We start from the raw sequence: 22463 nt of genomic DNA, 5'->3' as shown, positions 1-22463 counted from the left end.
TTCACTCCACCTCTGCCCCGGCGCCCGAAACACGGTGGTACAACCCATCGCGCATGGCAGCTCTGAGGACGGAAGCTCTTGACGCCATCTTTATTGAGGAAGTGAGCGCTGCTCATGGTGCTGAACAGAGCACGGGGGTTCGCCGCCGTTAGGTCCGCCCTCCCCACTTTCGGCCGCCGCCCTCACCCACCTCCCTCCTTCTAGGGCGCTGTCCCAGCTCTGTCTCTCAGCCTTTTTCTCCCCTTCCAGATCTCTCGTCTCCCTTCCTGACCACTAGTTCTGAACCGTGTCCCGGATTTTGGTCTGAAATTTTGGTGCCCATGAGCGTTCTCATGGTTCTGGGAGCGGGTACTGTGTGAAATCTTGGGGTAAAGGGGACGATGGCTGGACAGGGATCTGGGATACCAGCACCCCGAACAATAGCTTTAACTATCCGATCAGCTAGTTTTATGAAACATGTCGCGACCACCTGCTTGTTTGGAGCGCCCCTGCGGAGCAGGAACCGGAGATGACCCTCCCGAGGCGGGAGCAGAGGACGAATTCTCCCTGCCTTGCCTGTCCCCAGCAGTCTCCCGGGCTCGGGGCCCCTCCACTGGAGGCTGCACACCCTCCGGGGCTGAGGGTTCCGAGTGCTCTGGGATGCCACGTGGAGCCCGGCGTTGCCCCATGGCTGGGGGCCCCGCTTCTTCGGATCCCCGCCCCTCGTCTGCCACGACCGCATCCCTTAACCCCTTGAAGGGACTGACACAGAAACTCAGTCCTCCCCCCACCCTCGGTGCATTCCAGCTCTCCCTGCGTAACTCCTGGCACGCGCCGGTCTCGCCAGGCCAATGGGTGGACCTGGCGCAACAGACGTCACAAGAGGAGCGGAGGCGAGGGGTGAAAGCGAAGCACTCCAATCAGAGAGTCATTGTTTCTATTGGCACAATGGGAGGCTCCGCCCCTCACGGAGGACTCGTCGCATGGGCGAGGGGGCTCCACGGGTTGTCGGCTAAACGTGAGAGATAGTCCGGGAGGTACACTATACGGACCGGCCTCCAAAGGCAGAATCAATAACGAGATGCAGCGCCGGGTGCAGAGGACGCGGGCATCCCGACACCCAGGAAGAGGTCAGGGCCGGGACCCTAGAACGCTCCACAGGGTGCGGCTCCCGCGATGGGGTGGATCCTGGTTCTAACAGGCGAGGAACTCCCGACCAAGGCCTCTGGCCCGCCCCGAACGGTACCTATGACATCACCATCAACCAATCAGTGGGCGCATTCTCTCGCCCCTTGACTTCTCCGCTTCCGGGAGGCGGGGCTCCTGCGGATCCCACCTCCCGAGCGCCCCTTATGGCTACCAAGGACAGGCAGCAGGTCTCCAGTTGTGCCCTCTCCCGTCTACGGATCTGAGGACCTCCCGAGGATCAGAGCTCTGGGCCGGATACACGGCCGGGGTTCCCACGGGTTTGTGGGTGGGGGTGGAGGATCTGCAGAGGCGCTTAGGGCTGAACTCCTTTGAATGGCAGCCAATCGGTGCAGGGGCTGGAGAGGCGAGTCCCCCAGAGTGGTTTTATGTATTTATTTATTTAGAGACAAGGTCTTACTCTTTCGGAGTGCAGTGGTGATCACAGCTTACCGTAGCCTCGAACTCCCCAGGTTCACGCGATTCTACCCCCTCAGCCTCCCGAGTAGCTGGGACTACAGGTACGTGTCACCACACTTGGCTAATTTTTGCATTTTTTGTAGAGACGGGGTCTCACCATGTATTGAACTCCCAGTCTTGAACTCCTGGGCTCAAGCAATCTGCCCGTCTTGGCCTCCCGAAGTGCTGGGATTATAGGTGTGAGCAACCGTGCCTGGCAACCCAGAAGTGGTTTTGACAGCACCAGCGCTTTCTGGGTCCACAATCTAGTGAGTAGAGGGCACAAAACCTGACGCCACAGAGGGAGACAGGCAGGGGCTCTGCTAGGGAAGGGTGCTAAGGTCCCAGAGGAGGCGTCTGAGTCACCTTCGAGACCTGGGAAGCCTTCTTGCATAAGACGCCCGAGCAATGCCTTGAATGACCAAGGGGACATCTGCATCTGCAAAGGAAGGGCAGGGAGGGATAGGGATGGGGGGTGGGCATCCTAGGTCTTGGAGACTGTGTGGGCAAATGTGCAGAGGCATAAAGGGACTATGGCTGAGGGAAATCAAGCCCTGCCCTCTCACCTATAGGGCTGGCGCTGGCCCCAGCTAACACTCCTTTTGGAGAGCAAAGCTCCTCACTCCTGAGCGGTGAGATCGATTGCGGATTGCTCTCCATGCCCTGCTGTGTGTCCCCACTGTCATCCTCCCTTCGTGGCTGTTCTGTGGAGGCCCACTCCTTCCATCTGCACTCACCTCTATGCCCCAGCCCCAGTGGCAGTTCCTAATGCACTCCCGGTAAAAAAACAAAAACCAAATGTTGGTGATAGTTCTTCTCTCCACCTCCAAATCTTGCCCTTGCCTCCTAATAAGACCCTGATGTGGTTTAACCTCATTCTATTTTTTTTGTTTTTGTTTTTGTTTTTTTTTGAGATGGAGTTTCACTCTGTTACCCATACTGGAGTGAAGTGGTGTGATCTCGGCTCACTGCAACCTCCACCTCCCAGGTTTATGCGATTCTTCTGCCTCAGCCTCCCAAGTAGCTGGGATTTCACGCACCCACTACCACGCCCAGCTAATTTTTGTATTTTTAGTAGAGACGAGGTTTCACCATGTTGGCCAGGCTGGTATCAAACTCCTGACATCTAGTGATCTGGCCGCCTTGGCCTCCCAAAGTGCTGGGATTACAGGCATGAGCCACTGTGCCCAGCCTATCCTCATTTTCTTATCAGCTCCCAACTAGAGGTCCACCCAGGACCTAGAGACCTGGATTTGAGGCTCTTGGGGGGCAGATGGAGAGATCAGAAGACCAGAGGGTAAGGGTGTGGCAGATACTGCCTGCTAACACTTCTCAGCGTCTTTCCTTCTCCTGCCTTTTCCACCCCACCCTGTGTTTGTCTACTCCCAGCCAGGTGTACCTTTCCAGGGGAAGACCTGGCCAACCTGTCCAGCTCAATTATTCAGCAGTTCTTTGACCTCACTGAGATCTCCAATCCATTGTACATCATCTCAGCTATTGACCTGTGTCATTAGCCTTATAGAGTCCAGTGCCATGGCAACTCCCTGCCCTGTTCTTCTTAGACAAACTTGCTGGGCTAAAATCTAACCCCAGTTAAAATAGACTATGTATTCTTTGTCTCTAGCGCAGCAGAACATTGCTGGAGGAAAACAAACAACCATGATAATTGGTCTCATTTTATATTCATGACCACAAGCCTCAGTATTATATTGGAGGGCCTATCCAGTGCAGTAGGGCAAGAAAAATAATAAAAAGTTATGAAGATTGGAAGGGAAAAAAACTTATTCCCAAGCAGTAGGATTGTATATGTAAAAATTTCAAAAGAACCTATACGTAAGTTGTTAGAATGAGTTCGGCAAAGTTGTTGGACACAAGATCAATATATAAAAATCAGATGTAATTTCTATATGTCAGCAACAATTAGAAAATAAATTTCTTGGCTGGGCGTGTTGGCTTTTGCCTGTAATCCCAGCACTTTGGGTGGTCGAGGCGGGAAGATCACCTGAGGTCAGGAGTTTGAGACCAGCTTGGCCAACATGGTGAAACCCTGTCTCTACTAAAAATACAGAAATTTAGCTGGGCGTGGTGGTGGGCACCTGTAGTCCCAGCTACTCAGGAGGTTGAGCCAGGAGAATCACTTGAACCTGGGAGGCAGAGGTTGCAGTGAACGAGAAAAACAAACAAACAAAAGAAAAGAAATTTCTTAAAAACAATGATGTTTACAATAGCATCAAGTAATATCAAATGCTGAGGAATAAACCTAATGAAAGATGTGCAAAGACTACATACACACATACAAAAAAACTATAAAACATTATTGAGGGAAATAAAGACACAGGCCTGGCATGGTGGCTCATGCCTGAAATCTCAGCACTTTGGAGGGCCAAGGCGAGTGGATCCCTTGAGGTCAGAAGTTCAAGATCAGTCTGGCCAACATGGTGAAACCTCATCTATACTAAAAACGCAAAAAAAATTAGCTGGGCATGCTGTTGTGCACCTGTAATCCCAGCTACTCTGGAGGCTGAGGCAGGAGAAGTGCCTGAACCTGGGAGGCAGAGGTTGCAGTGAGCCAAGATCATGCCATTGTACTCCAGCCTGGGCAACACAGCCAGACCCTATATGAAAAAAAAAAAAAAGAAGTTAAAAAAATGAGAAAGACATAAAGTGAAAAATTCTTCCAAGATTGAAAAAGTCAATATTATAAAGGTGCCAGTTCTTCCAAATTGGTATATGGATTCGATGCAACTTCAGTTAAAAATCCCACTAGATTTTGTGTGTGTGTAAATTGACAATCTAGATTTGGCAGCCTGAGCAACATAGCAAAGCCCCATCTCTACAAAAAATACAAAAATTAGCCAGGCGTGGTGGCACATGCCTGTAGTCTCAGCTACTTGGGGAGGCTGAAGTGGGAGGATCATGTGAGCCCTGGGGAGGTTGAGGCTGTAGTGAGCTATGATCACCTGCTGCACTCCAGCCTGGGCAACATAGCGAGAGACCCTGTCTCTAAAAAAATAATGAAAATAAAAAATAGAAAGAAACCAAGATTGTGTGGTACTGGTACGAGGATAGGAAGACTAATGGAACGAAATTCAGAGACGGGCCTGAAGATGTGTGGAAACTTGAATTTTGACAAGGGTGGCTCTTCAGAGCCAACATGAAGAAAGCATTTCCCCCTGCCCACCCCCCAGGAGCAACCCTATTAACTGAAAGAATAGGCTTTCCAATAAATGATGCTGGGTCAGTTGGATATCCATATAGAAAAAATTAAATGAGATCCCTATTTCACACTGCTTGCATAATCAATCCCATATAAATTTGACATCTGGACATAAAAAGAAAGATAATATACAGCTTCTAGAAAACAGTATAAGAGAAGACCTTGGTTTTGTGTGTGTGCGTGTGGGTTTTTTTGTTTGTTTGTTTTTTGTTTTTCAGACAGAGTCTCACTCTGTCACCAGGCTGCTGGAATACAGTGGTGCAATCTTGGTTCACTGCAACCTCCGACTCCCTGGTTCAAGCAATTCTCCTGCCTCAGCCTCCTGAGTAGCTGCGATTACAGGCATGCACCACCACGCCCAGCTAATTTTTGTATTTTTAGTATAGATGGGGTTTCACCATGTTGGCCAGGATGGTCTCGATCTCCTGAGCCTGTAATCCACCCGCCTCGACCTCCCAAAGTGTTGGGATTACAGGCGTGAGCCACTCGTCTGGCCAAGAGAAGATCTTAAAGATAACTTTAAGCAAACTTTTTTTTTTTTTTTTTTTATAACAGAGGTAGGGGCTGGAGTGCAGCGGCTATTCACAAGTGTGAAAGCAAAAATTAAAAACAATTTTTTTAGAGATGGGGGGTCTCACTTTGTGGCCCAGCCTGGAGTACAGTGGCACGATCATAGCTCCCTGCTGCCTTGACTTCCTAGGCTCAAGGGACCCTTCTGCCTTGGCCTCTGAGTAGCTGAGACTATAGGTATGCTCCACCACACCCAGCTAACTTCTTTAATTTTTTGTAGGGACAGGGTCTCTTGGAACTCTTGGGCTCAAGTGATCCTCCTGCTTTGGCCTCCCAAAGTGCTGGGATTACAGGCATGAGCCACCACAGCCAGTCAAGATTTTTTTTTTTTTTTTGAGACAGAGTCTCGCTCTGTCGCCCAGGCTGGAGTGCAGTGGTGCAGTCTCGGCTCACTGCAAGCTCCGCCTCCCAGGTTTACGCCATTCTCCTGCCTCAGCCTCCCAAGTAGCTGGGACTACAGGCGCCCACCACCTCGCCCAGCTAGTTTTTTGTATTTTTAGTAGAGACGGGGTTTCACCGTGTTAGCCAGGATGGTCTCGATCTCCTGACCTCATGAACTGCCCATCTCGGCCTCCCAAAGTGCTAGGATTACAGGCTTGAGCCACCGCGCCCGGCCAAGATTTTTTAACAGGACAGGATTGTCTAACAGGACATAAAATGTACTAAAGGAAATAATAAAACTAATAAAGTATTGATAAATTGGATTATATAATGATTAAGAACCTTCTTTTATCAAAAGACATTAAAAGTAGGAGAAGATATTGTAAGATAGAACATTCATGGACTCATATCCTGAATACATACTACAAATCAATAAAATATACACAAACAGATAAATGGGGCAAGAGATTCGAATAGTTACTTCATAAAAGAGAACATTCAAATAATAATGAAAAGGTACTCAACCTCTTTAGTCATTAGGGAAATGCAAATTGAAAAAAATAAATACTGGTCAGGTGAGGTGACTCACGCCTGTAATCCCAGCACCTTGGGAGGCTAAGATGGACAGATCACTTAAGGCCAGGAGTTTGAGACCAGCCTGGCCAACATGGCGAAACCCTGTCTTTACTCAAAGCACAAAAGTTAGCTGGGCATGTTGGCCCACACCTGTGGTCCCAGCTACTCGGGAGGCTGAGGCAAGAGAATCACTTGAACCCAGGAGATGGAGGATGCAGTGAGCTGAGATTGCACCACTGTACTCCAACCTGGGCAACAGAACAAGACTTTACCTCCAAAAAAAATGCGGGGGAGGTGGAGGCAGGGGGAGCTATTCTACCAGAATAGCTAAAATAAAAATGACTTGACAATACCAAGTTTTGGGAAAGACAGGGAAAGCTTGAACTCTCTGACACTACTGAAGGAGCATACATTGGGTACAACTACTTTGGAAACCTATTTGGCAGTATCTGCCTGTGACCCTAAAATTCCACTCTTTATTTGGGAATATACCCTCCAAAAATAATGCATATGAGCAACGTGAAGACATGTACAACAGTGCGTCTGGCAGCAGTATTTGCAATAGACAAAAATTGGAAACAACTGAAAGGCCATCAACAGTGGATGGATACACTGGGTGCGGTGGCTTACACCTGTAATCCCAGCACTTTGAGAGGCCGAGGCGGGTGGATCACCCAAGGTCAGGAGTTTGAGACCAGCCTGGCCAACATGGAGAAACCTTGTCTCTATTAAAAATACAAAAATTAGCTGGGTGTGGTGGTGCGTGCCTGTAATCCCAGCTACTCAGGAGGCTGAGGCAGGAGAATTACTTGACCCCTCATCCTGGGGTTGGCATTATGCTTGTGCAGCTTATGGCTCAGCACATGCGCCAGAGACACGGTGCCAGCACTTTTTTTTTTTTTTTTTTTTGGGTCTCACTCTCACCCAGGCTGGAGCGCAGTGGTGTGATTGCTCCTGAGCATAAGTGATTCTTCCACCTCAGCCTCCCGAGTAGCTGGGACTACAGGTGCGGGCCACCATGCCCAGCTAATTTTTGTATTTTTTGTAGGGATGGGGTCTTCCTATGCTGTCCAGGTTGGTCTCAAACTCCTGGGCTCAAGCGATTTTCCCACCATGGCCTCACAAAATGCTGTGATTACAGGCGTGAGCCACCCGCACACTTACACGCCCATTCCTAGCTGCAGCTTCAGAAATTTCTGACCCAGAAGTCAGCCCAAACCCCCTCACTGTCCCCCAAAATTTGAGTTCATCTCAACTCTACCCAAACACTCCCCTTTCTTGGGGTGGCTTAATGCTGTCTCTCATTGCCCTTCCTACTGCCTAGCCACATATCACATCTACCAACCCTCCATGCAGCCATAGATGTGTTCTATCAAAGACAGTTCCCTCCCCAAGAGGACTTCTCTGGCTAATCATAATCTGCCTTTGTTTGTAATTTTGTGTTGTGAGGCCACCACAAGGGTGTTTGCTGAGGAGGTCCTGGAGTCCCTCAGAGCATGCTTGCTACCAGGAGTCAGCATTTATGTAACTTCATCAGCTGGGGCTTCTGCTTCTCTTACAAACAGGTGCCAGGGCCCACCTTGGGCACTCCTGCAGAAGTGAGTAGAGGTTTCTGCCATGGGGCCATACCTTGTTTGACCTAGGTGCCAGCACTGGGACCGATGGCACAGTACAGTTCTACCGTTCCCACAAGGTGTGTGTGTGCATCATGACAGGAAACACGGCAAGTCACAGAGGCTGTCCAATGTCCCTGTCTCAGCTTCCTGAGGACCTGTGCTTTCTACTGAAATACACCATCTCATGAGAATACTTCCCTGCCTTCCGAATCCCAGTGAGAAAGGAGCTGTGACTGGAAGTCAGTGTCATCAACTCTGGAAATGAAAAGGGAGGCCAAATGTCTCCAGGGTTAACAGTAGTAACCAGGTCGGGCATGGTGGCTGATGCCTGTAATCCCAGCACTTTGGGAGACGGAGGCAGATGGGTCACTAGAGGTCAGGAGTTCAAGACCAGCCTGGCCAACATGGCGAAATTCCGTCTCTACTAAAAAATGCAGGAATTAGCCGGGTGGGGTGGCGGGCACCTGTAATCCCAGCTACTGGGGAGGCTGAGGCAGGAAGAATTGCTTGAACCCAGGAGGCAAGGGTTGCAGTGAGCCAAGATCATGCCACTGCACTCCAGCCTGAGCCACAGAGCGAGACTCTGTCTCAAAAAAAAAAAAAAAAAAAAAAAAAGAGGGGCTGGGCCTGTAATCCCAGCACTTTGGGAGGTTGAGACAGGTGGATCGTCTGAGATCAGAAGTTCGAGACCAGTCTGACCAACATGGTGAAACCCCATCTCTACTAAAAATACAAAAATTAGTTGGATGTGATGGTGGGCACCTGTAATCCTAGCTACTTGGGAGGCTGAGGCAGGGGAATCATCGCTTGAACCCGGGAGACAGAGGTTGCAGTGAGCCAAGATCATGCCATTGCATTCCAGCCTGGGGCACAAGAGCAAAACTCTGTCTCAAAAAGAAAAAAAAAAAAGTCAGTAACCAGGTTGTGTCCCACAGAGCTTTACTGGGGGCCAAACACTGTCAACCCCTCCTCAGGTCTGTGTGAGCCTGTGCACCTGACCTTCTGACAGAGTCAGCGGTGAGCAGGGCATCCCCCACCAGGCCCCCATACTTTGCTCCCATGGGTTTCCTATGGAATGTTCCTGCCTCAACTTCTGAGAGCCTCTTGCTAGGGAGTCCCATCCTTAGCCCTTGTCTCCCTGTGCTGCTTTACCTTCTTTTTAGAAGGATAACTGCCCTCTGTTTTCAGCACCCCAATGAGAAAGAATAAGCAGTGTCAGTGATTCCTGATGTGTGGAACCATCTGATGAATGAGGAGTTTGGGTAAAAAATAAAGGGAACTGATGAAAACCACTTCTGTGTGAAGCACAGTGGTGTGTGCCTGTAGTCCCAGCTACTCGGGAAGGTGAAGTGGGAGGACTGCTTAAGCCCGGGAGTTGGACATCGGCCTTGAAAAGATAGTGAGACTCAATCTAGAAAACAAAAACAAAAACACTTCTGACTGTTGTCTGCCTGTGGGTTTCTGACTCTGCTCCCAGACTTATGGCGAGAACTTTGCTAACTCGGGAGCCCACAAGAACGAAGTTTTTGCCAAATTTTGGCCCCGAGTTCCTCTAAAACGTAATGGAGACCTAACCCCATGCTTGTTAAGACCCTCTTTCTGCCCTACCATGATTACCAAATCTCTGCTGAGGTTGTAAGATAAGGTGATCTTGGGGAAACAAGGACAAATGCGGGAAGGAAATAGGGCTGGACAGGCCCAAGCATTCACAGAGGCCAGGGCTGGGAGTAGGTAGGGGCCTGCTTCATTTGAGAATAATTATGAAGGACAATAGGGTTTCAACAGGGGGACAGTACCGGTATTCAAAGCAAAGCAAAAGATGTAAGTGAAAGATGTAAGTGGACCGGTGCAATGGGTCATGCTTATAATCCCAGTACTTTGGGAGGCCAAGGCAGGAGGATCACCAGAACTGAGGTGATCGAGACCAGCCTGAGCAACACAGTGGGACCCTGTCTCTACCAAAAAAACTTTTAAATTAGCTGGGCATGGTGACTACTGTAGTTTCAGCTACTCAGGAGGCTGAGGCAGGAGGATCACTTGAGCCTGGGAGGTCAAGGCTACAGTGAGCCTGGGTAACAGAGTGAGACCCTGTCTCAAAAAAAAAAAAAAAAAAAAAGAGAAAAAGAAAGATGTTAAGTGTGTAAGTGAAGCCTGGAGATGCAGACACCTGCAAATGGGCCACTGGGGGGCACCTGGCTGTGGCTGGGGTCCAGGAGAAGTGGGAGCTCAGGGAAGAGAGGCTGGAACTGGGCTCAAAGGGCCTTGAAGGCCAGGTCTGTCAGGGTCCATCACCTCCTCAGGCTGGAGAAGTCAGTGCAAGCTGCAGTGATGGGGTCCTGAGGCCCCAGTACTTATGCCCATCCTCTCCCACTGTCTCCCAAGATCATACAGGGAAGCCTGTTTCCAGATGCCTGTGATTTATTTCCAAAGGAGAGCTACAGCACATAGGAAAATACACATGGCTTTTCACTCTACATTTTCACAGAGAAAAGAGATTCAGTCATTGGCTTTCTCAGTGCCATCATCCTGTTCCATAAGGCTCTGGGATAGATGGCCTGTCTCCAAGATCCCGCTTTCAAAGCAGCAGCTTGGCCAAGGCCTCTGGGGGTAGGAGTGAAGGGCAGCGACCCCCACGTGGGGGTAGAGGGGAGCACATGAGCAGCACTCACTGCAAAGCTAAGGCAAAGAATAGAGCTGGTGGGAGATGCCTCCCCTCACCCCAGGGGCATGGCTTGCTGAGGCCCAGGATACAGACCAGGAGGGGTGGGGACGGGGGTCTGGTCCAGCCTGGAGCAGCAGCAGGACTCTGAGTGTACACATGGGTGTGGGGTGAAGAGGGGGGCATGCTGAAAAGGAAGCCTACCGGGGTATAGAGGAGTTTTAGCTTGCATATTCCCCCTGCCCCAGAACAGCTCCCAGACCATGGTCCCCAATCCTACACTTGGCCCCTCTCGTAAGTTCTACTTCAGGTGGGGGGTCCTGCTCAGGTTCCTTCTGCCACCTTATCCCCTCCCACTGTCAGTGCAAAACATTCTTAGGGCCAAGCCCCTGAGTCCCCTGCACACTGACTGGAGCTGCAGGGAAGGGAGGACAGCAAGGTGCTAGCTGGGAGCCTCCCCCAGCACCGGGAATTCCTTGCACATCTCTCGGACAATCATGCGGTCCATCTGGCACTGGGGTGAGGTCTCCTCCTCATTCAGGATGCGTCGCAGTATGGCCTGCAGGTCGGGTAGCCGGTGGCGGTGCTGCAGGTAGGGTGTGGTGCGGACTACAGCATGCATCAGGGAGAGGTACTCCATGCGCAGCTGTGGGAAGAGCAGGCCAGCTCAGGGACCCCAGGGAGGTACTGCAACCACCACTGGTCAGGAACAGGACCCCACTGTCCCACAGACCCCAGGGCTGTGGACCTAAATATCAGGGCTGCATCCCCAGCACCCACAATATACCTGGCGCAGAATTGGTCTTCAATAGTTTTTGAGTAAGTGAATAAAAGAATCACCCCAGCCACAGACAGCCCCAGGTATGGGGCCTGCCCAGGGAAGTCCTGCCCATCCTTTGAAGCTGGTCCCTCAAGGTGCCTCTGTCTGTCAGTCAGAGGCCCTCTGCTTCTCACCCTATCCTCTCTTGTCCTGGAAGATCTCGTGCGCATTCCCAGCTTCAAATAGTAACCCACTCTCATATCTCTCATCTAGAACTCCCCTGTGAGCTCCAGACGAGAATATTCAACTGCCCATTTGTCATCTCCTGCACATCTCACAGACCTCAAATCCACATATCCACCATCAAACTCATGATCTTTCCCATCCTCCTAGAGTTGAAGGATTTCTCATGTTCTTACCTTTAGAAAGAGCACTGTTGTCGATTCAAAAGCACAGGCCTGAAATATGATGTCCTCTTTCTTCTTGTCTCCCACATATCTCATATTCAAGCCAAGTCTAAGACCTGGCCATCCTACCTCCTACATATGCCCCGAATTCATCTCTAACAGCCTCTCCTCCAATCTATACTCCCAGCACCTCTGGCTGAACCAGTTCCAACAGCCCTTATTATATATGTATGTGTGTGTGTGTGTAAATACATATATATATTTTTTGGGGTTTTTTTGATACAGGGTCTCATGCTATCACCCAGGCTGGAGTGCAGTGGTACAATCTCGGCTCACTGCAACCTCTGCCTCCTGGGTTCAAGCAATTCTCCTGCCTCAGCCTCCCAAATAGCTGGGATTACAGGCATGCGCCAAACTGCTCAGCTAATTTTTGTATTTTTTGTATTTTTTTTAGAAGAGACGGGGTTTCGCCATGTTGGCCAGGCTGGCCTCAAACTCTAGACCTCAAGTGATCCGCCCACCTTGGCCTCCCAAAGTGCTGGGATTACAGGCATGAACCACTGCGCCCAGCCAGCCCTTATGACTTGACAGCTTGTTCTTACAGAGACCCCCAATCCATTAACCTGACCTAGCACTATGTCTGCTTCCCTCAACATCCCTCATCTCTCTCTTTACTTAGAGGAATAATACCAAAACCTCCTTTAGGCAGCACACCCTGCTAAGTCCCAGCCCTGGAAGTCATACCGAGGTGCCTGCACATCAAATGCCAGTGTCTAAGCTATAGACAAATGCAGAGCCATGTGCAGGCCTGAATGTCATTCACCACCACAAACCTCAAATGGACACGCAGCACTGCTTAGGCCTCCCGCTGCTTTTCTCTGCTGTGTCACTCTCCCCTAGAGTAGCAATAATACCCACCCTCTCTGTCTTCGAAACCTACTTACCTGGTCAGCTGGCTTTGTGCTTCATAGAGAATACAGAAGAAATCTTGCAGAAACCTGTCTTTCCCCTCAGTACCCACATCTCACCTATCCCTAAAAGAATGAGCGGCCCTAGCTCCTGGTGTGGGCCTGGACCTGGACTCCCTCTCCTGCCCCATCCACTTGACTCCTGTGGTGGCTCACAATCTCCAACATGCCATCTATCTCTCTGTGCTTGCTGGACCATTCCCTCTGGCTCAGAACATGCACCATCATCCCTACCATTTTTGTCTTTGTTTTTTAAAGAGACAAGGTCTGGCTCTGTTGCCCAGGCTGGAGTGCAATGACACAATCATGGCTCACTGCAGCCTTGACCTCCTGGGCTCAAATAATCTTCCCACTTCAGCCTCCAAAGTAGTTGGAATTACAAGTGCATACCACCATGCCCAGCTAATTTTATTTTTTACTGTGGTCCATCAGGCTATACAGAGGTCTCATTATGTTGCCCAGGCTGATCTTGAACTCATGGACTCAAGTGGTCTTCCTGCTTTGGCCTCCCAAAGTGCTGGGATTATAGGCGTGATCCACTGCACCTAGTCAACATCCCCATCTGTCGCCCAGGCTGGAGTGCAGTGGTGTCATCTTGGCTCACAGCAACCTCCGCCTTCCGGGTTCAAGCAATTCTCCTGCCTCAGCCTCCCAAGTAGCTGGGATTACAGGCTCCCACCACCACGCCCAGCTAATTTTTGTATTTTTCGTATTTTGTATTTTTAGTAGAGACCATGTTGGCCAGGCTGGTCTCCAATTCCTGACCTCAAGTGATCCACCCACCTCAGCCTCCCAAAGTGCTGGGATTACAGGCATGAGCCACTGCACCTGGCCAACATCCCCCATTTTCAAAACACTCTCCCTGGCCAGGCGCGGTGGCTCACACCTGTAATCCCAACACTTTCGGAGGCTGAGGCTGGTGGATCGCATGAGGTCAGGAGTTCAAGACCAGTCTAGCCAACATGGCGAAACCCCGTCTCTACTAAAATATAAAAATTAGCTGGGTGTGGTAGTGGGTGCCTGTAATCCCAGTAACTTGGGAGGCTGAGGCAGAAGAATCACTTGAACCCAGGAGGTGGAGGTTACAATGAGCCAGGATTACGCCACTACACCCCAGCCTTGGCAACAGAGGGAGACCCCATCTCAACAAACAAACAAACGAACAAACAAAAAACACTCTCAGGCCGGGCGCGGTGGCTCAAGCCTGTAATCCCAGCACTTTGGGAGGCCGAGACGGGCGGATCACGAGGTCAGGAGATCGAGACCATCCTGGCTAACACAGTGAAAACCCGTCTCTACTAAAAAAATACCAGAAAAACTAGCCGGGCGTGGTGGCGGGCGCCTATAGTCCCAGCTACTCGGGAGGCTGAGGCAGGAGAATGGCATAAACCCGGGAGGTGGAGCTTGCAGTGAGATAAGATCTGGCCACTGCATTCCAGCCTGGGTGACAGTGAGACTCCGTCTCAAAAAAAAAAAGCAAAACAAAACAACAAAAAAAAACACTCTCCCTATCCCCATGCCATCTCCCTCCAGCAACCTCCCTCCTATTTTTCTCTTCCCCTTCACAGAAAATTCACAAGAGTTGTCTCCATTTACTGCTTCCAACCCTCCCCTCATTTCTACTCCCCAATAACTTCAAGTTCTCTCAAACTTTCATTCTGACTCTCCTCCTTGCACCCCACTGACACTGCTTGTCAGGCACCACTAACCTCTGTGTGGTGAATCCAATGGCCAACCCCAGTCTCGCTCAGGCTCCTAACGGTGTAGAGATGGCTGATCATCTTCCTCTAAACACGTGGCTTTGGGCTCCTGCTTTCTTGGTTCTCTTCCTGGGTTTCTCCCTAGTTGTTTCAGTTGTGCCCAGGGCTGCTGCCCAAGCTTCCCGCTGACCTATCTATCTCATTTCTGAGGCAATCACACTGTCACAGGCTTCCCATCATATCTCTGCATAGACAACTCAAAAATGTCTCTCTAGTCTCAACTCATTCCCCATTACCTCCCTGATGCCCTTGGTACCTCGGTGTCTAGTAGGTATTTCCTCACTCTTGACACATTCAAAACACAACTCTCTATTTTCCCCCAAGAAGTTCTCCCAGCCTCCCCAACTTCAAAAATCAGCACTTCATCCATCTAGCTGCTCAAGACAAGTCAAGTGGCAAGCCCTGCCAGATCCACTTACTAAACACTCTACAGCTGGCCTCTTCTTACCACTGCCACTGCCATGGCCTATCCCGTCCCCACCCCATCCATGCCACCTGGACCACTGCGGCTGCTTCCCCGCTGGCTGGCTTCCACTCTGCTGGCACGCAGTTCAGATTCCATGTGGGATGTTAATTACATCACATTCCCCGTTCCTGAGATCACGACCTCCCGCAGCAGCCTCCGAGGCTTTGTGTAAACTCCATCCTCCATGCCTCATCTCCCACCACTCCCTCCTCTCCAGCCTCCTCCAGTCACACCTCCAGATCACCTCATGGCTGGCTCCTTTGGGTCTTGGTGCACCTATCGTGGCCTCCTTCGCTTACCTGGCTCCAGCAGTGACCGTGCCCCGTCATGTCCACTCAATGTCATGACCCCCACCATTTTGTTTCAGTTTCCACACAGTGACCCTCCCTGCTGCAGCCATCTCTAGGCACCTTGTCTCCCGGTGACAGGTCTGCGATGTGCCGCACAGTGATGTCAATGAGAGCCATCATGTCTGTGTGGTAGAAGATGGCAGCTGTGGCCGGGCTGCCAAACACATCCTGCAGAAACTTGAGGACAGAGTGTGGCGGCTGTGGCTCATGTCTGAAGATGTGCACAGGGTCATCTAGGAGGCAGGGGTCACAGCGGTCAGGGTGGACCTTGTGGGGGTCCCAGAGTCACCCCAGGGGGTTAAGGGAGTCATGGCAGGGGTCATGGAGTCACAGGGCATCGAAGTGGTACCCGCGCAGATTCCCGGGCCCTCACCCCCTCTGTTCAGGAGCAACAACAGCTTCTCGGAGAAGATCTTGACATTGGCGTGTTTGCTCAGGGCAGCCATGATGACATTCTGGTCAGGGGCTAAGGAAGGACATGGGTATAGACAGGGTGCTGAGCCTGAGAGCACCCATGTGCTCAGCCACCGCCCGGCCAGGCCCCACCCCACCTGGCAGGTGCAGGTTGAGAGCCAGAAGCAGGTTCACACAGAGGTCTGGCAGCTGCTCTGTGGTGTCCAAGGGCAGCCCGTCCTCGACGATGCTCAGTAGGAACTGGGCGAAAGGCGTGCCCAGGTGCTCTGCGAGAGACGTGCACAGAAGTCTGCAGTCCCATTCTCCCCCGACCCCCGCACCACCCACCCTTCCTGGCTTTCTGTGAGCCTTGGGGATAGCCTATCCCTGCTAGGCTGTGTAGTCAGCAGGTCCCAGGCCTTTGGGCAATGAGCCCTAACTTAGGACCTGTGATCAGCTGGTCGGCAACTGCATTCTTACCATAGTGTGCATAGGGCACTGCCTCTCCCATGGAGAAGACCATGGCCAGGATGAGGGCAGAGTAACAGAGTTTCTGGTGGTCTGGGGGTAAAAGGGAGGCAGTCAGAGTCCCCAAAGATGGCAGGAAATCCCAGCAGATGGCAGGAACACCCTCCAGATGGCAGGAAGTTCCCTCCCACTCCGCCCTCTAGCCTCACCCTGCGTGTCTGTCTGCATGTCCCTCGCCAGCTCCACAGGCAGCACAGATGACACAAGCGTGGAGATGATGGCTGCGTCCAGGCTGCACATGGCGCCAAAGCACTTGAGGAGCAGCAGCCGCAGTGATGCTCGGTGTTCCTGGCAGGGAACCCTGCATGCTCAGTGCCTGAAACTCCCCCACTACCTAGGTCTCTCCATTACCCCTCCCCTCCATCCTGCACATACCATTTGGTAATAGGCCACCAAGGCCAGGACAGACTCGAACTCGTTTCTCTTGCACATTTTCTTGCAAACTTCAGGGTCTGCATCAGTCTAGAGAAATGAGAAAGTGAGAGCGTCAGCCAGCATGAGCAGAGCTGTGCGGCCACACAAGAGAGGGCTGAGCACATATGTGTAGGGGAGACTCCTAGTACTGTGAGGGATGCTACAGGGCAGGGACCACTGTTCCCCATGTGGGGTGTGTGTGTGGGCCCCTACCCTTACCAGAATATGCAGCAGCTCCTCCAGATAGCAGCGGATGACACCCTCGTCCTCATACAGTGCCCAGCTGCGCTGCTGGGCATCGTCCTTCCGTCGAGCCAGATCTGCAAAGATCACTTCCAGCCTCTGCTGGTCATGGCAGATCTGCCCTGAGGGCAGGGCCATGCTGAGGTCCTAAGGGGAGAGGGAAGGCATGACTCAGCACACTTCCTGCCCTCACCATCTCCGGGAAACCTCTAAGGCCTAGAGAGTCCACCTGTGGACCTATACTCCATGAACTCAAGTCCCTCCTGGCCCACACTGGACAGGGGGCTCACTCCGGTCTTGATGACCTCCCAGGACAGGAGTCAACAGAAGACTCATCTGTAGGGGGGTTTTCAACAGCTCGCCTCTCATCCCAGACCTGGAGAAACACCCCCAACTAGGAGGGTCATGAACTCTTGTCACTGCCAGAATGTGACTCTGAGACCTCACTCTCCCATTCCACACAAAACAGCACAGGCCTGTCATCTACCAACTTGCCACATTTTCCTTGAACCCTGCTGACCAGGAACCGGCTGTTGTGCCCAGCATAGCCAAGCCCATTGGCCCACTTCCCAACACCCAAACTAGAAGTGTAAGAGGAATCACGGAGCCCTAAAGAGGGACCTTTGCTTTGTCTGACCCCAGTCATGTATGTTGGGCTCACTGCCCCCATCCTGCTCGTGAGTGCCAAGGATCCCACCCATCCCATGATGCCCATACACCTCACTCCCTCTCGTCCAAGTCAGCAGCTAGGACTCCATCACAGCTCTCCCAGCACCCATGTGTCTTACTGCCAAGGTCAGCAAGGCACTACCCTCACCCATGCCCAGTGTCCACTCCTTCCCTGCAGCCAGACAGAACTCGCGGTCACCTGCATCTGGTCTCATCTGTCACCTGCCCCAGGTCTCACCTCCTCCTACAGCACCCACTCCCTCACTCCCTGTGTTCCAGCCCTGCAGGCCTTGTTCTACTTCCTCCCACAAGCCAGGCTCAGTCTTGCCTTGTGGCCCTTGTCCAGGCTGCGCATCTGCCTGCAACGCTTGTCCTTTCTTTCTGCTTCAGAAATCAGCTCAATGTCCCCAGTGCCCGGCACAATAAGAGCTCAGAGCCAGAGCTTGAGAAATACCTGTAATGTACAGGCTGGACAGTGTGTGACGGTGGGAACAGGGTGGGTAGCAGGGTAGCCCTGCTGTGCCGCCCACCCTCACCTTGCCCTCTACGAGTGAGAGGAGGACCTGCTCCATGACAGGTGAGCTGGCCGGCACGGAGGCCTGGATGTGGCCCACTATGACGCCAATGGCCACCCGGCATAATTCATGGCTCAGGCCAGTGTTTCTCCGCACCAGCTCCATCAGCTCGGCCCCAATGGTCCTGGGCACAGCCGCCTCAGCTGCTGCCTTCTCCTCTGTGGTCCCCAGGCTCAGTGTACCCAGGGCTTCCAGGTCATCAGAGGCTGAGGTTGTACCAGCTGCCAGTTCTTCTTCTGCAGGGGGTTCAGGTGCTGATGCCTTGGAGGGAGGGGGCTGGGCTTGGGACACAGTGGTGTGGGTGCCTCGGCGGGGCACAGGTGGGGGTGTGGGTGAGCAGCTGGAACCCGGCTCAGATGGGCTGGAGCCGGTATAGAGCGTGTCCAGGGAGGTGCTGCTGACTGAGGAGCCGCTGGATACAGAGTTACCCCCGGAGGGCCTGGTGTTGTGGCCACCTGCAAGCAGTGAGTAGAAGCTGTGCCAGGGCAGCCCCCTGGAAAACCATACCCTTCACAGCCCAGATCCCCTGTCCCCTAATACAGGGCCTAGTTTCTCTGCTAGGCACTGTCTCCTCACAAAGCCCAGAGCCCCTAACTGCCCCAACATGGGAGTCCTGCCCTCCTCCCAAGCTTAGAGCCTCCATCTCCCTGACACAGGCAGAACAACCATTCCAAGCATAGGTTGCCTCCACCTGAATCCCCCTAACCCTTCTTACCACTCCCAGAGGCCATCAGGGCCTCTCGCTCTCGGCGCTTCACTGGTGGGGGAGGTGTAGCAGGTGCTGCTCGGCGAGGCTGTGGTGGGATCTGGGAAGATGGAAGTGGGATCTGGAAGATGGAAGTAGGATCTGGGAGGACAGACTGACATCTAGGGCGGCAGCCAGGCTCGGGCCCTGAGCCCTGGGTGTGGACGGGACTATGGCTCTGGGCCGCGTCACTCCTGAGTGGACCCCTTGAGCCTCTGGATGAAGCCTTAAGCCCCACCCACCTTCCTTCTCCAGGATGCCCTCACCACACACCTGGTAGAGGCCTCCATCTGCCGCAAGATGCTCAGAACTGGGTAGGCTGTGCTGCCGCTCAAACCCAGCTCGACACACCCCATTGGGCTGCCTGGCCACAGCAGCATCCAAGTGGTGGTCACTGGTTGATGGGGTCATAACTGCAACACTGGAGGCTGAGGGGCCTCTGCGTGACAGGGTCTCTTTCCGGTGGTGGATCAGCTTCCTGATGGAGGGACAGGGAGGCTATTGGGGGGTTGCATCTCACACCTCAAAGTCCTCATATGCCCCTGTGGGATGCTGGGACCCCACAGCCCAGGCCCCTCAGACACCCCCATCTCCTCCATGCTCCACCCCAGCCTGCAGTACCCTATACTATCCTTAGTCCTGCACTCTGCACACTCCTGGTGCTCACTGAAGGACCCGACCCCACCATGCTCACTGGGAGGTGCCACTCCCCCACTACCCCTGCCAACCCTTGCATTTCCCACCTGCCCCATGACACTCACTGAAGAACCCGACCCCACCATGCTCACCGGGAGGTCCCACTCCACTCCCCCCAACACTCACTGGAGGACTCCACGCTGTTCCAGGCTGTACTTGCCACCATCCCGCATGGCTGTGTTGTGTACAGCCTCGATGGCCCGGTCAATGGCCTGGAGGACATCCTGCTCCAGGCCCTGGGGGGCAGGGGACAGCAGTTAGACCTGAAGGCCAAATGGAGGTGCTCAGCCCAGACCCAGCCCAAGACAGAACCCAGGGCAAAGAACCAATACAGCTAAAGCCTTGAATGCTAGACATAGCACAGAAAGTTGAACCAGAATATGGAACTGGGTTCTCAAACCGCATCACTCAGGGAGCTGAGGCACAGGTGACCCCCATGCTGCCACATTACATGTTAGGTCCCGATCAGGATTTTACCCCACAGCAAGGCTCTTGGCTAAGATGTTTCTGAAAATCAGAGGTCTAAAGCAAAAACATAGCCCAGGGACTCCCAGCTTGCAACCAAGAGCGCATACCTAGTCTATCCCTGGTCTTGGCTCAGAGCCCAGGTTGAGATGCCAAACAGGAAGCCTCCAATATCTGGAATCCTTAATTCATCACTCTGCATCTTGCTGATCTTCCACAAAACCAAGGTCACACCCCAGAACAGCCCTGTCCTTGTAAGAGTCCTCTGTAAGCCCTGGGTGCTGAGAATGGGTCAAAAGGACTTACCCTCCCCAACCCTGCTGCTGGCCCTCATCCCCACAGGGTGTCTCAGTAAGCTTCCAGACCCGCCCCGGGAAGCAGTTCTGTGTTTGCGGCAAAAGATAAACATGAGAGAGGGGCTTAGCACCTGTTCCAGGCTCTTATTGCCATCCCCAACATCCCAGGGGTCCAGTCTACTCTGCCTATCTGGCATGGGGGGTATGGGGTAGCAGCTATCAAACCAGCTACCCCCAGCCCTCCCCTGGCCTTGGCACACGTAGTCCATCAGGCTACACAGGAGCCCCAGAGCTGAGATGAATTCACTCCACCATGGGTTTGAGAAGCTTCCCTGTTGGGGACAGACAGGCGGGCACAGAGGTCAGCAAAACCCTCCAGGTGGTATGAGGTGTGCCAGAGTGCAGGGAGAGGAGACAGGGGACAGAAAGAGAAAGAGACACACACAGAGAGAGAAAGAGAGAGAGAGAGAGAGAGAGAAAGAAAGGAATGGGGAAAGAGAGGAGCTCAGAGAGGAACTGAGAGGCAGAGGAAAACAACGCAGAAAGAAACTGAGAGCCAGAGCCAGAGTGTGGGGGGAGCTGGAGGAAGAAACAAAAACACACACATAGGTGGAGTCGGAACGACACAGGCAGAGAGGCACAGAGTCACAGCAATCCAGACAGAGACACGCAGAAAGAAACTGAGAGACTGACAAGAGAAGATGGTAGCCTCTCTGCCCTCCCCAAATACCTTGCCCCACTGGTCCTGGCTGGGGACAGGGGACTCACAGGTCCTTGAGCTATGCCCCGTAGGGGAAGAGACAGGACTTTCCTCAGAGGCCTTCAATGAGACCCCATTCCCAAAAAGGTTGGGTCTGACACACTTACTGGGTCTGACACACAGCAGCCATGGTGTCCACAGCCCCCACTCCCACCCTGGCACTCCTACATGGGATCACGCCAAGGGTCTATGAGGAAGCCCCTAGGTCCCCAGGGCCCATCCTCCCTGGTAAGACCAGATGACACTTCCAAATTTATCCCGTTATTTCTGTCCTGAACTGGGCTGGGACAGGATGTTTCCTAAAGGATAGCGACTAGGACGGGGCGGGGGTGTCTGGCACAGGCCCGGCAGCTCTGGGCCCTTCTTCCCCCGTGGTCAGAATAGACCAGCTGGAGATACCACACCCCAACCCCCGCAGCAGGGCTACTCTTAGGGAAACAGGAACTGGGACTGCAGCTTCCACTGGAAGGAAATGGGGCCACGGTCAGACCAGGGGAAGCTATAAGAACTCACTTCGTCACAATGGGAGCAGTCCTCACTCCAGGCTGGGGACAAGAAGGGATGGAGCCCCTCACTTTCAAAGGAAGACAGTTTGAGAAGTCAGGGTTGGGGAGTGGAGGGAGCAGTGCCAGACAGTGTCAGCAGGGGCATGGGTCCTTGGTTCAAATAAGGCTGGGAGAGACTTAAGAGCTTAGAGGGTGGCTGAGCACAGGCTAGTGAAAGACACTACCAAAGCTTGGGTATCACATAGGGGATGGAGATGTCTATAGCTCTAGGATCCAACTTAGGGGGTTGAGGACCTGGAGGATGGTTGGGGAAATAGGTGGTGTCCAAGGTGGTCCAGGTCTCAGTGGTGGCTCCAACGGGGGGCAAGGTGCGGGAGGGAGTGGGGGGAGAAGAAAGGGAGGGAGGGAGGTTGGTTGTGGGGTCCTAGGAATCCAGAGAAGGGGCATATTAAGGGTCTGGGGTCTCAGGGATTTGAATAATTGGCCAGGATTCGGTAGGGCTCAGGGTTGCCATTCGGATAGCTGACTCGATACTGAAGGGTCTGAGGTCCTGACGAATCTCAGTTCCAGGGTTAGGCTTTTGGTCGATCAGGATTGGGCTGTCAAGGGCCTGGTCTTTTGTGGGTGATGCAGACTCTTGGCAAGGGGTCTCAGTCCCCGTGGGTCCGGGGGTCTCAGGGTCAGGTTCTCAAACTCCCTCTCTGATAGAGGTCCTGGCCTCGGGTCCCGGAATGGGTGGAGTTCCTGGGTCGGTTCCGCGGGGCTGTGAAGGGGTCCTGCCGCAGGGGCGCAGAGGCCGGGCGGGGAGGGGCGCACTCAC

General features: G+C 52.8%; 1 protein-coding gene across 1 annotated transcript in view; it reads right to left on the bottom strand.

The window, feature by feature from the left end:
• Positions 1–10383: 10383 nt before the first annotated feature.
• The window catches only part of NCKIPSD (NCK interacting protein with SH3 domain), a 12937-nt gene continuing 857 nt past the window's right edge, over positions 10384–22463 (bottom strand). Inside the window, exons 2-16 of the mRNA XM_011981139.1 lie at positions 21868–21937; positions 21651–21711; positions 20388–20464; positions 19743–19874; positions 19194–19398; positions 18891–19002; positions 18137–18630; positions 16908–17078; positions 16650–16736; positions 16424–16562; positions 16227–16307; positions 15905–16033; positions 15727–15819; positions 15414–15586; positions 10384–11288 (exon numbers count right to left, since the gene is read on the bottom strand). Of these exons, the coding sequence (XP_011836529.1) occupies positions 11085–11288; positions 15414–15586; positions 15727–15819; positions 15905–16033; positions 16227–16307; positions 16424–16562; positions 16650–16736; positions 16908–17078; positions 18137–18630; positions 18891–19002; positions 19194–19398; positions 19743–19874; positions 20388–20464; positions 21651–21711; positions 21868–21937 (2228 nt within the window). The 3' untranslated portion in view covers positions 10384–11084. The remainder of the gene's footprint in view (positions 11289–15413; positions 15587–15726; positions 15820–15904; positions 16034–16226; positions 16308–16423; positions 16563–16649; positions 16737–16907; positions 17079–18136; positions 18631–18890; positions 19003–19193; positions 19399–19742; positions 19875–20387; positions 20465–21650; positions 21712–21867; positions 21938–22463) is intronic.

This window comes from Mandrillus leucophaeus, unplaced genomic scaffold, assembly GCF_000951045.1.
Source record: "Mandrillus leucophaeus isolate KB7577 unplaced genomic scaffold, Mleu.le_1.0 Scaffold22, whole genome shotgun sequence".
In the NCBI taxonomy this organism is placed as follows: Eukaryota; Metazoa; Chordata; class Mammalia; order Primates; family Cercopithecidae; genus Mandrillus; species Mandrillus leucophaeus.
The sequence above is the reverse complement of the archived record's forward strand: the minus strand, read 5'-3'. Positions and strand labels throughout refer to the sequence as shown.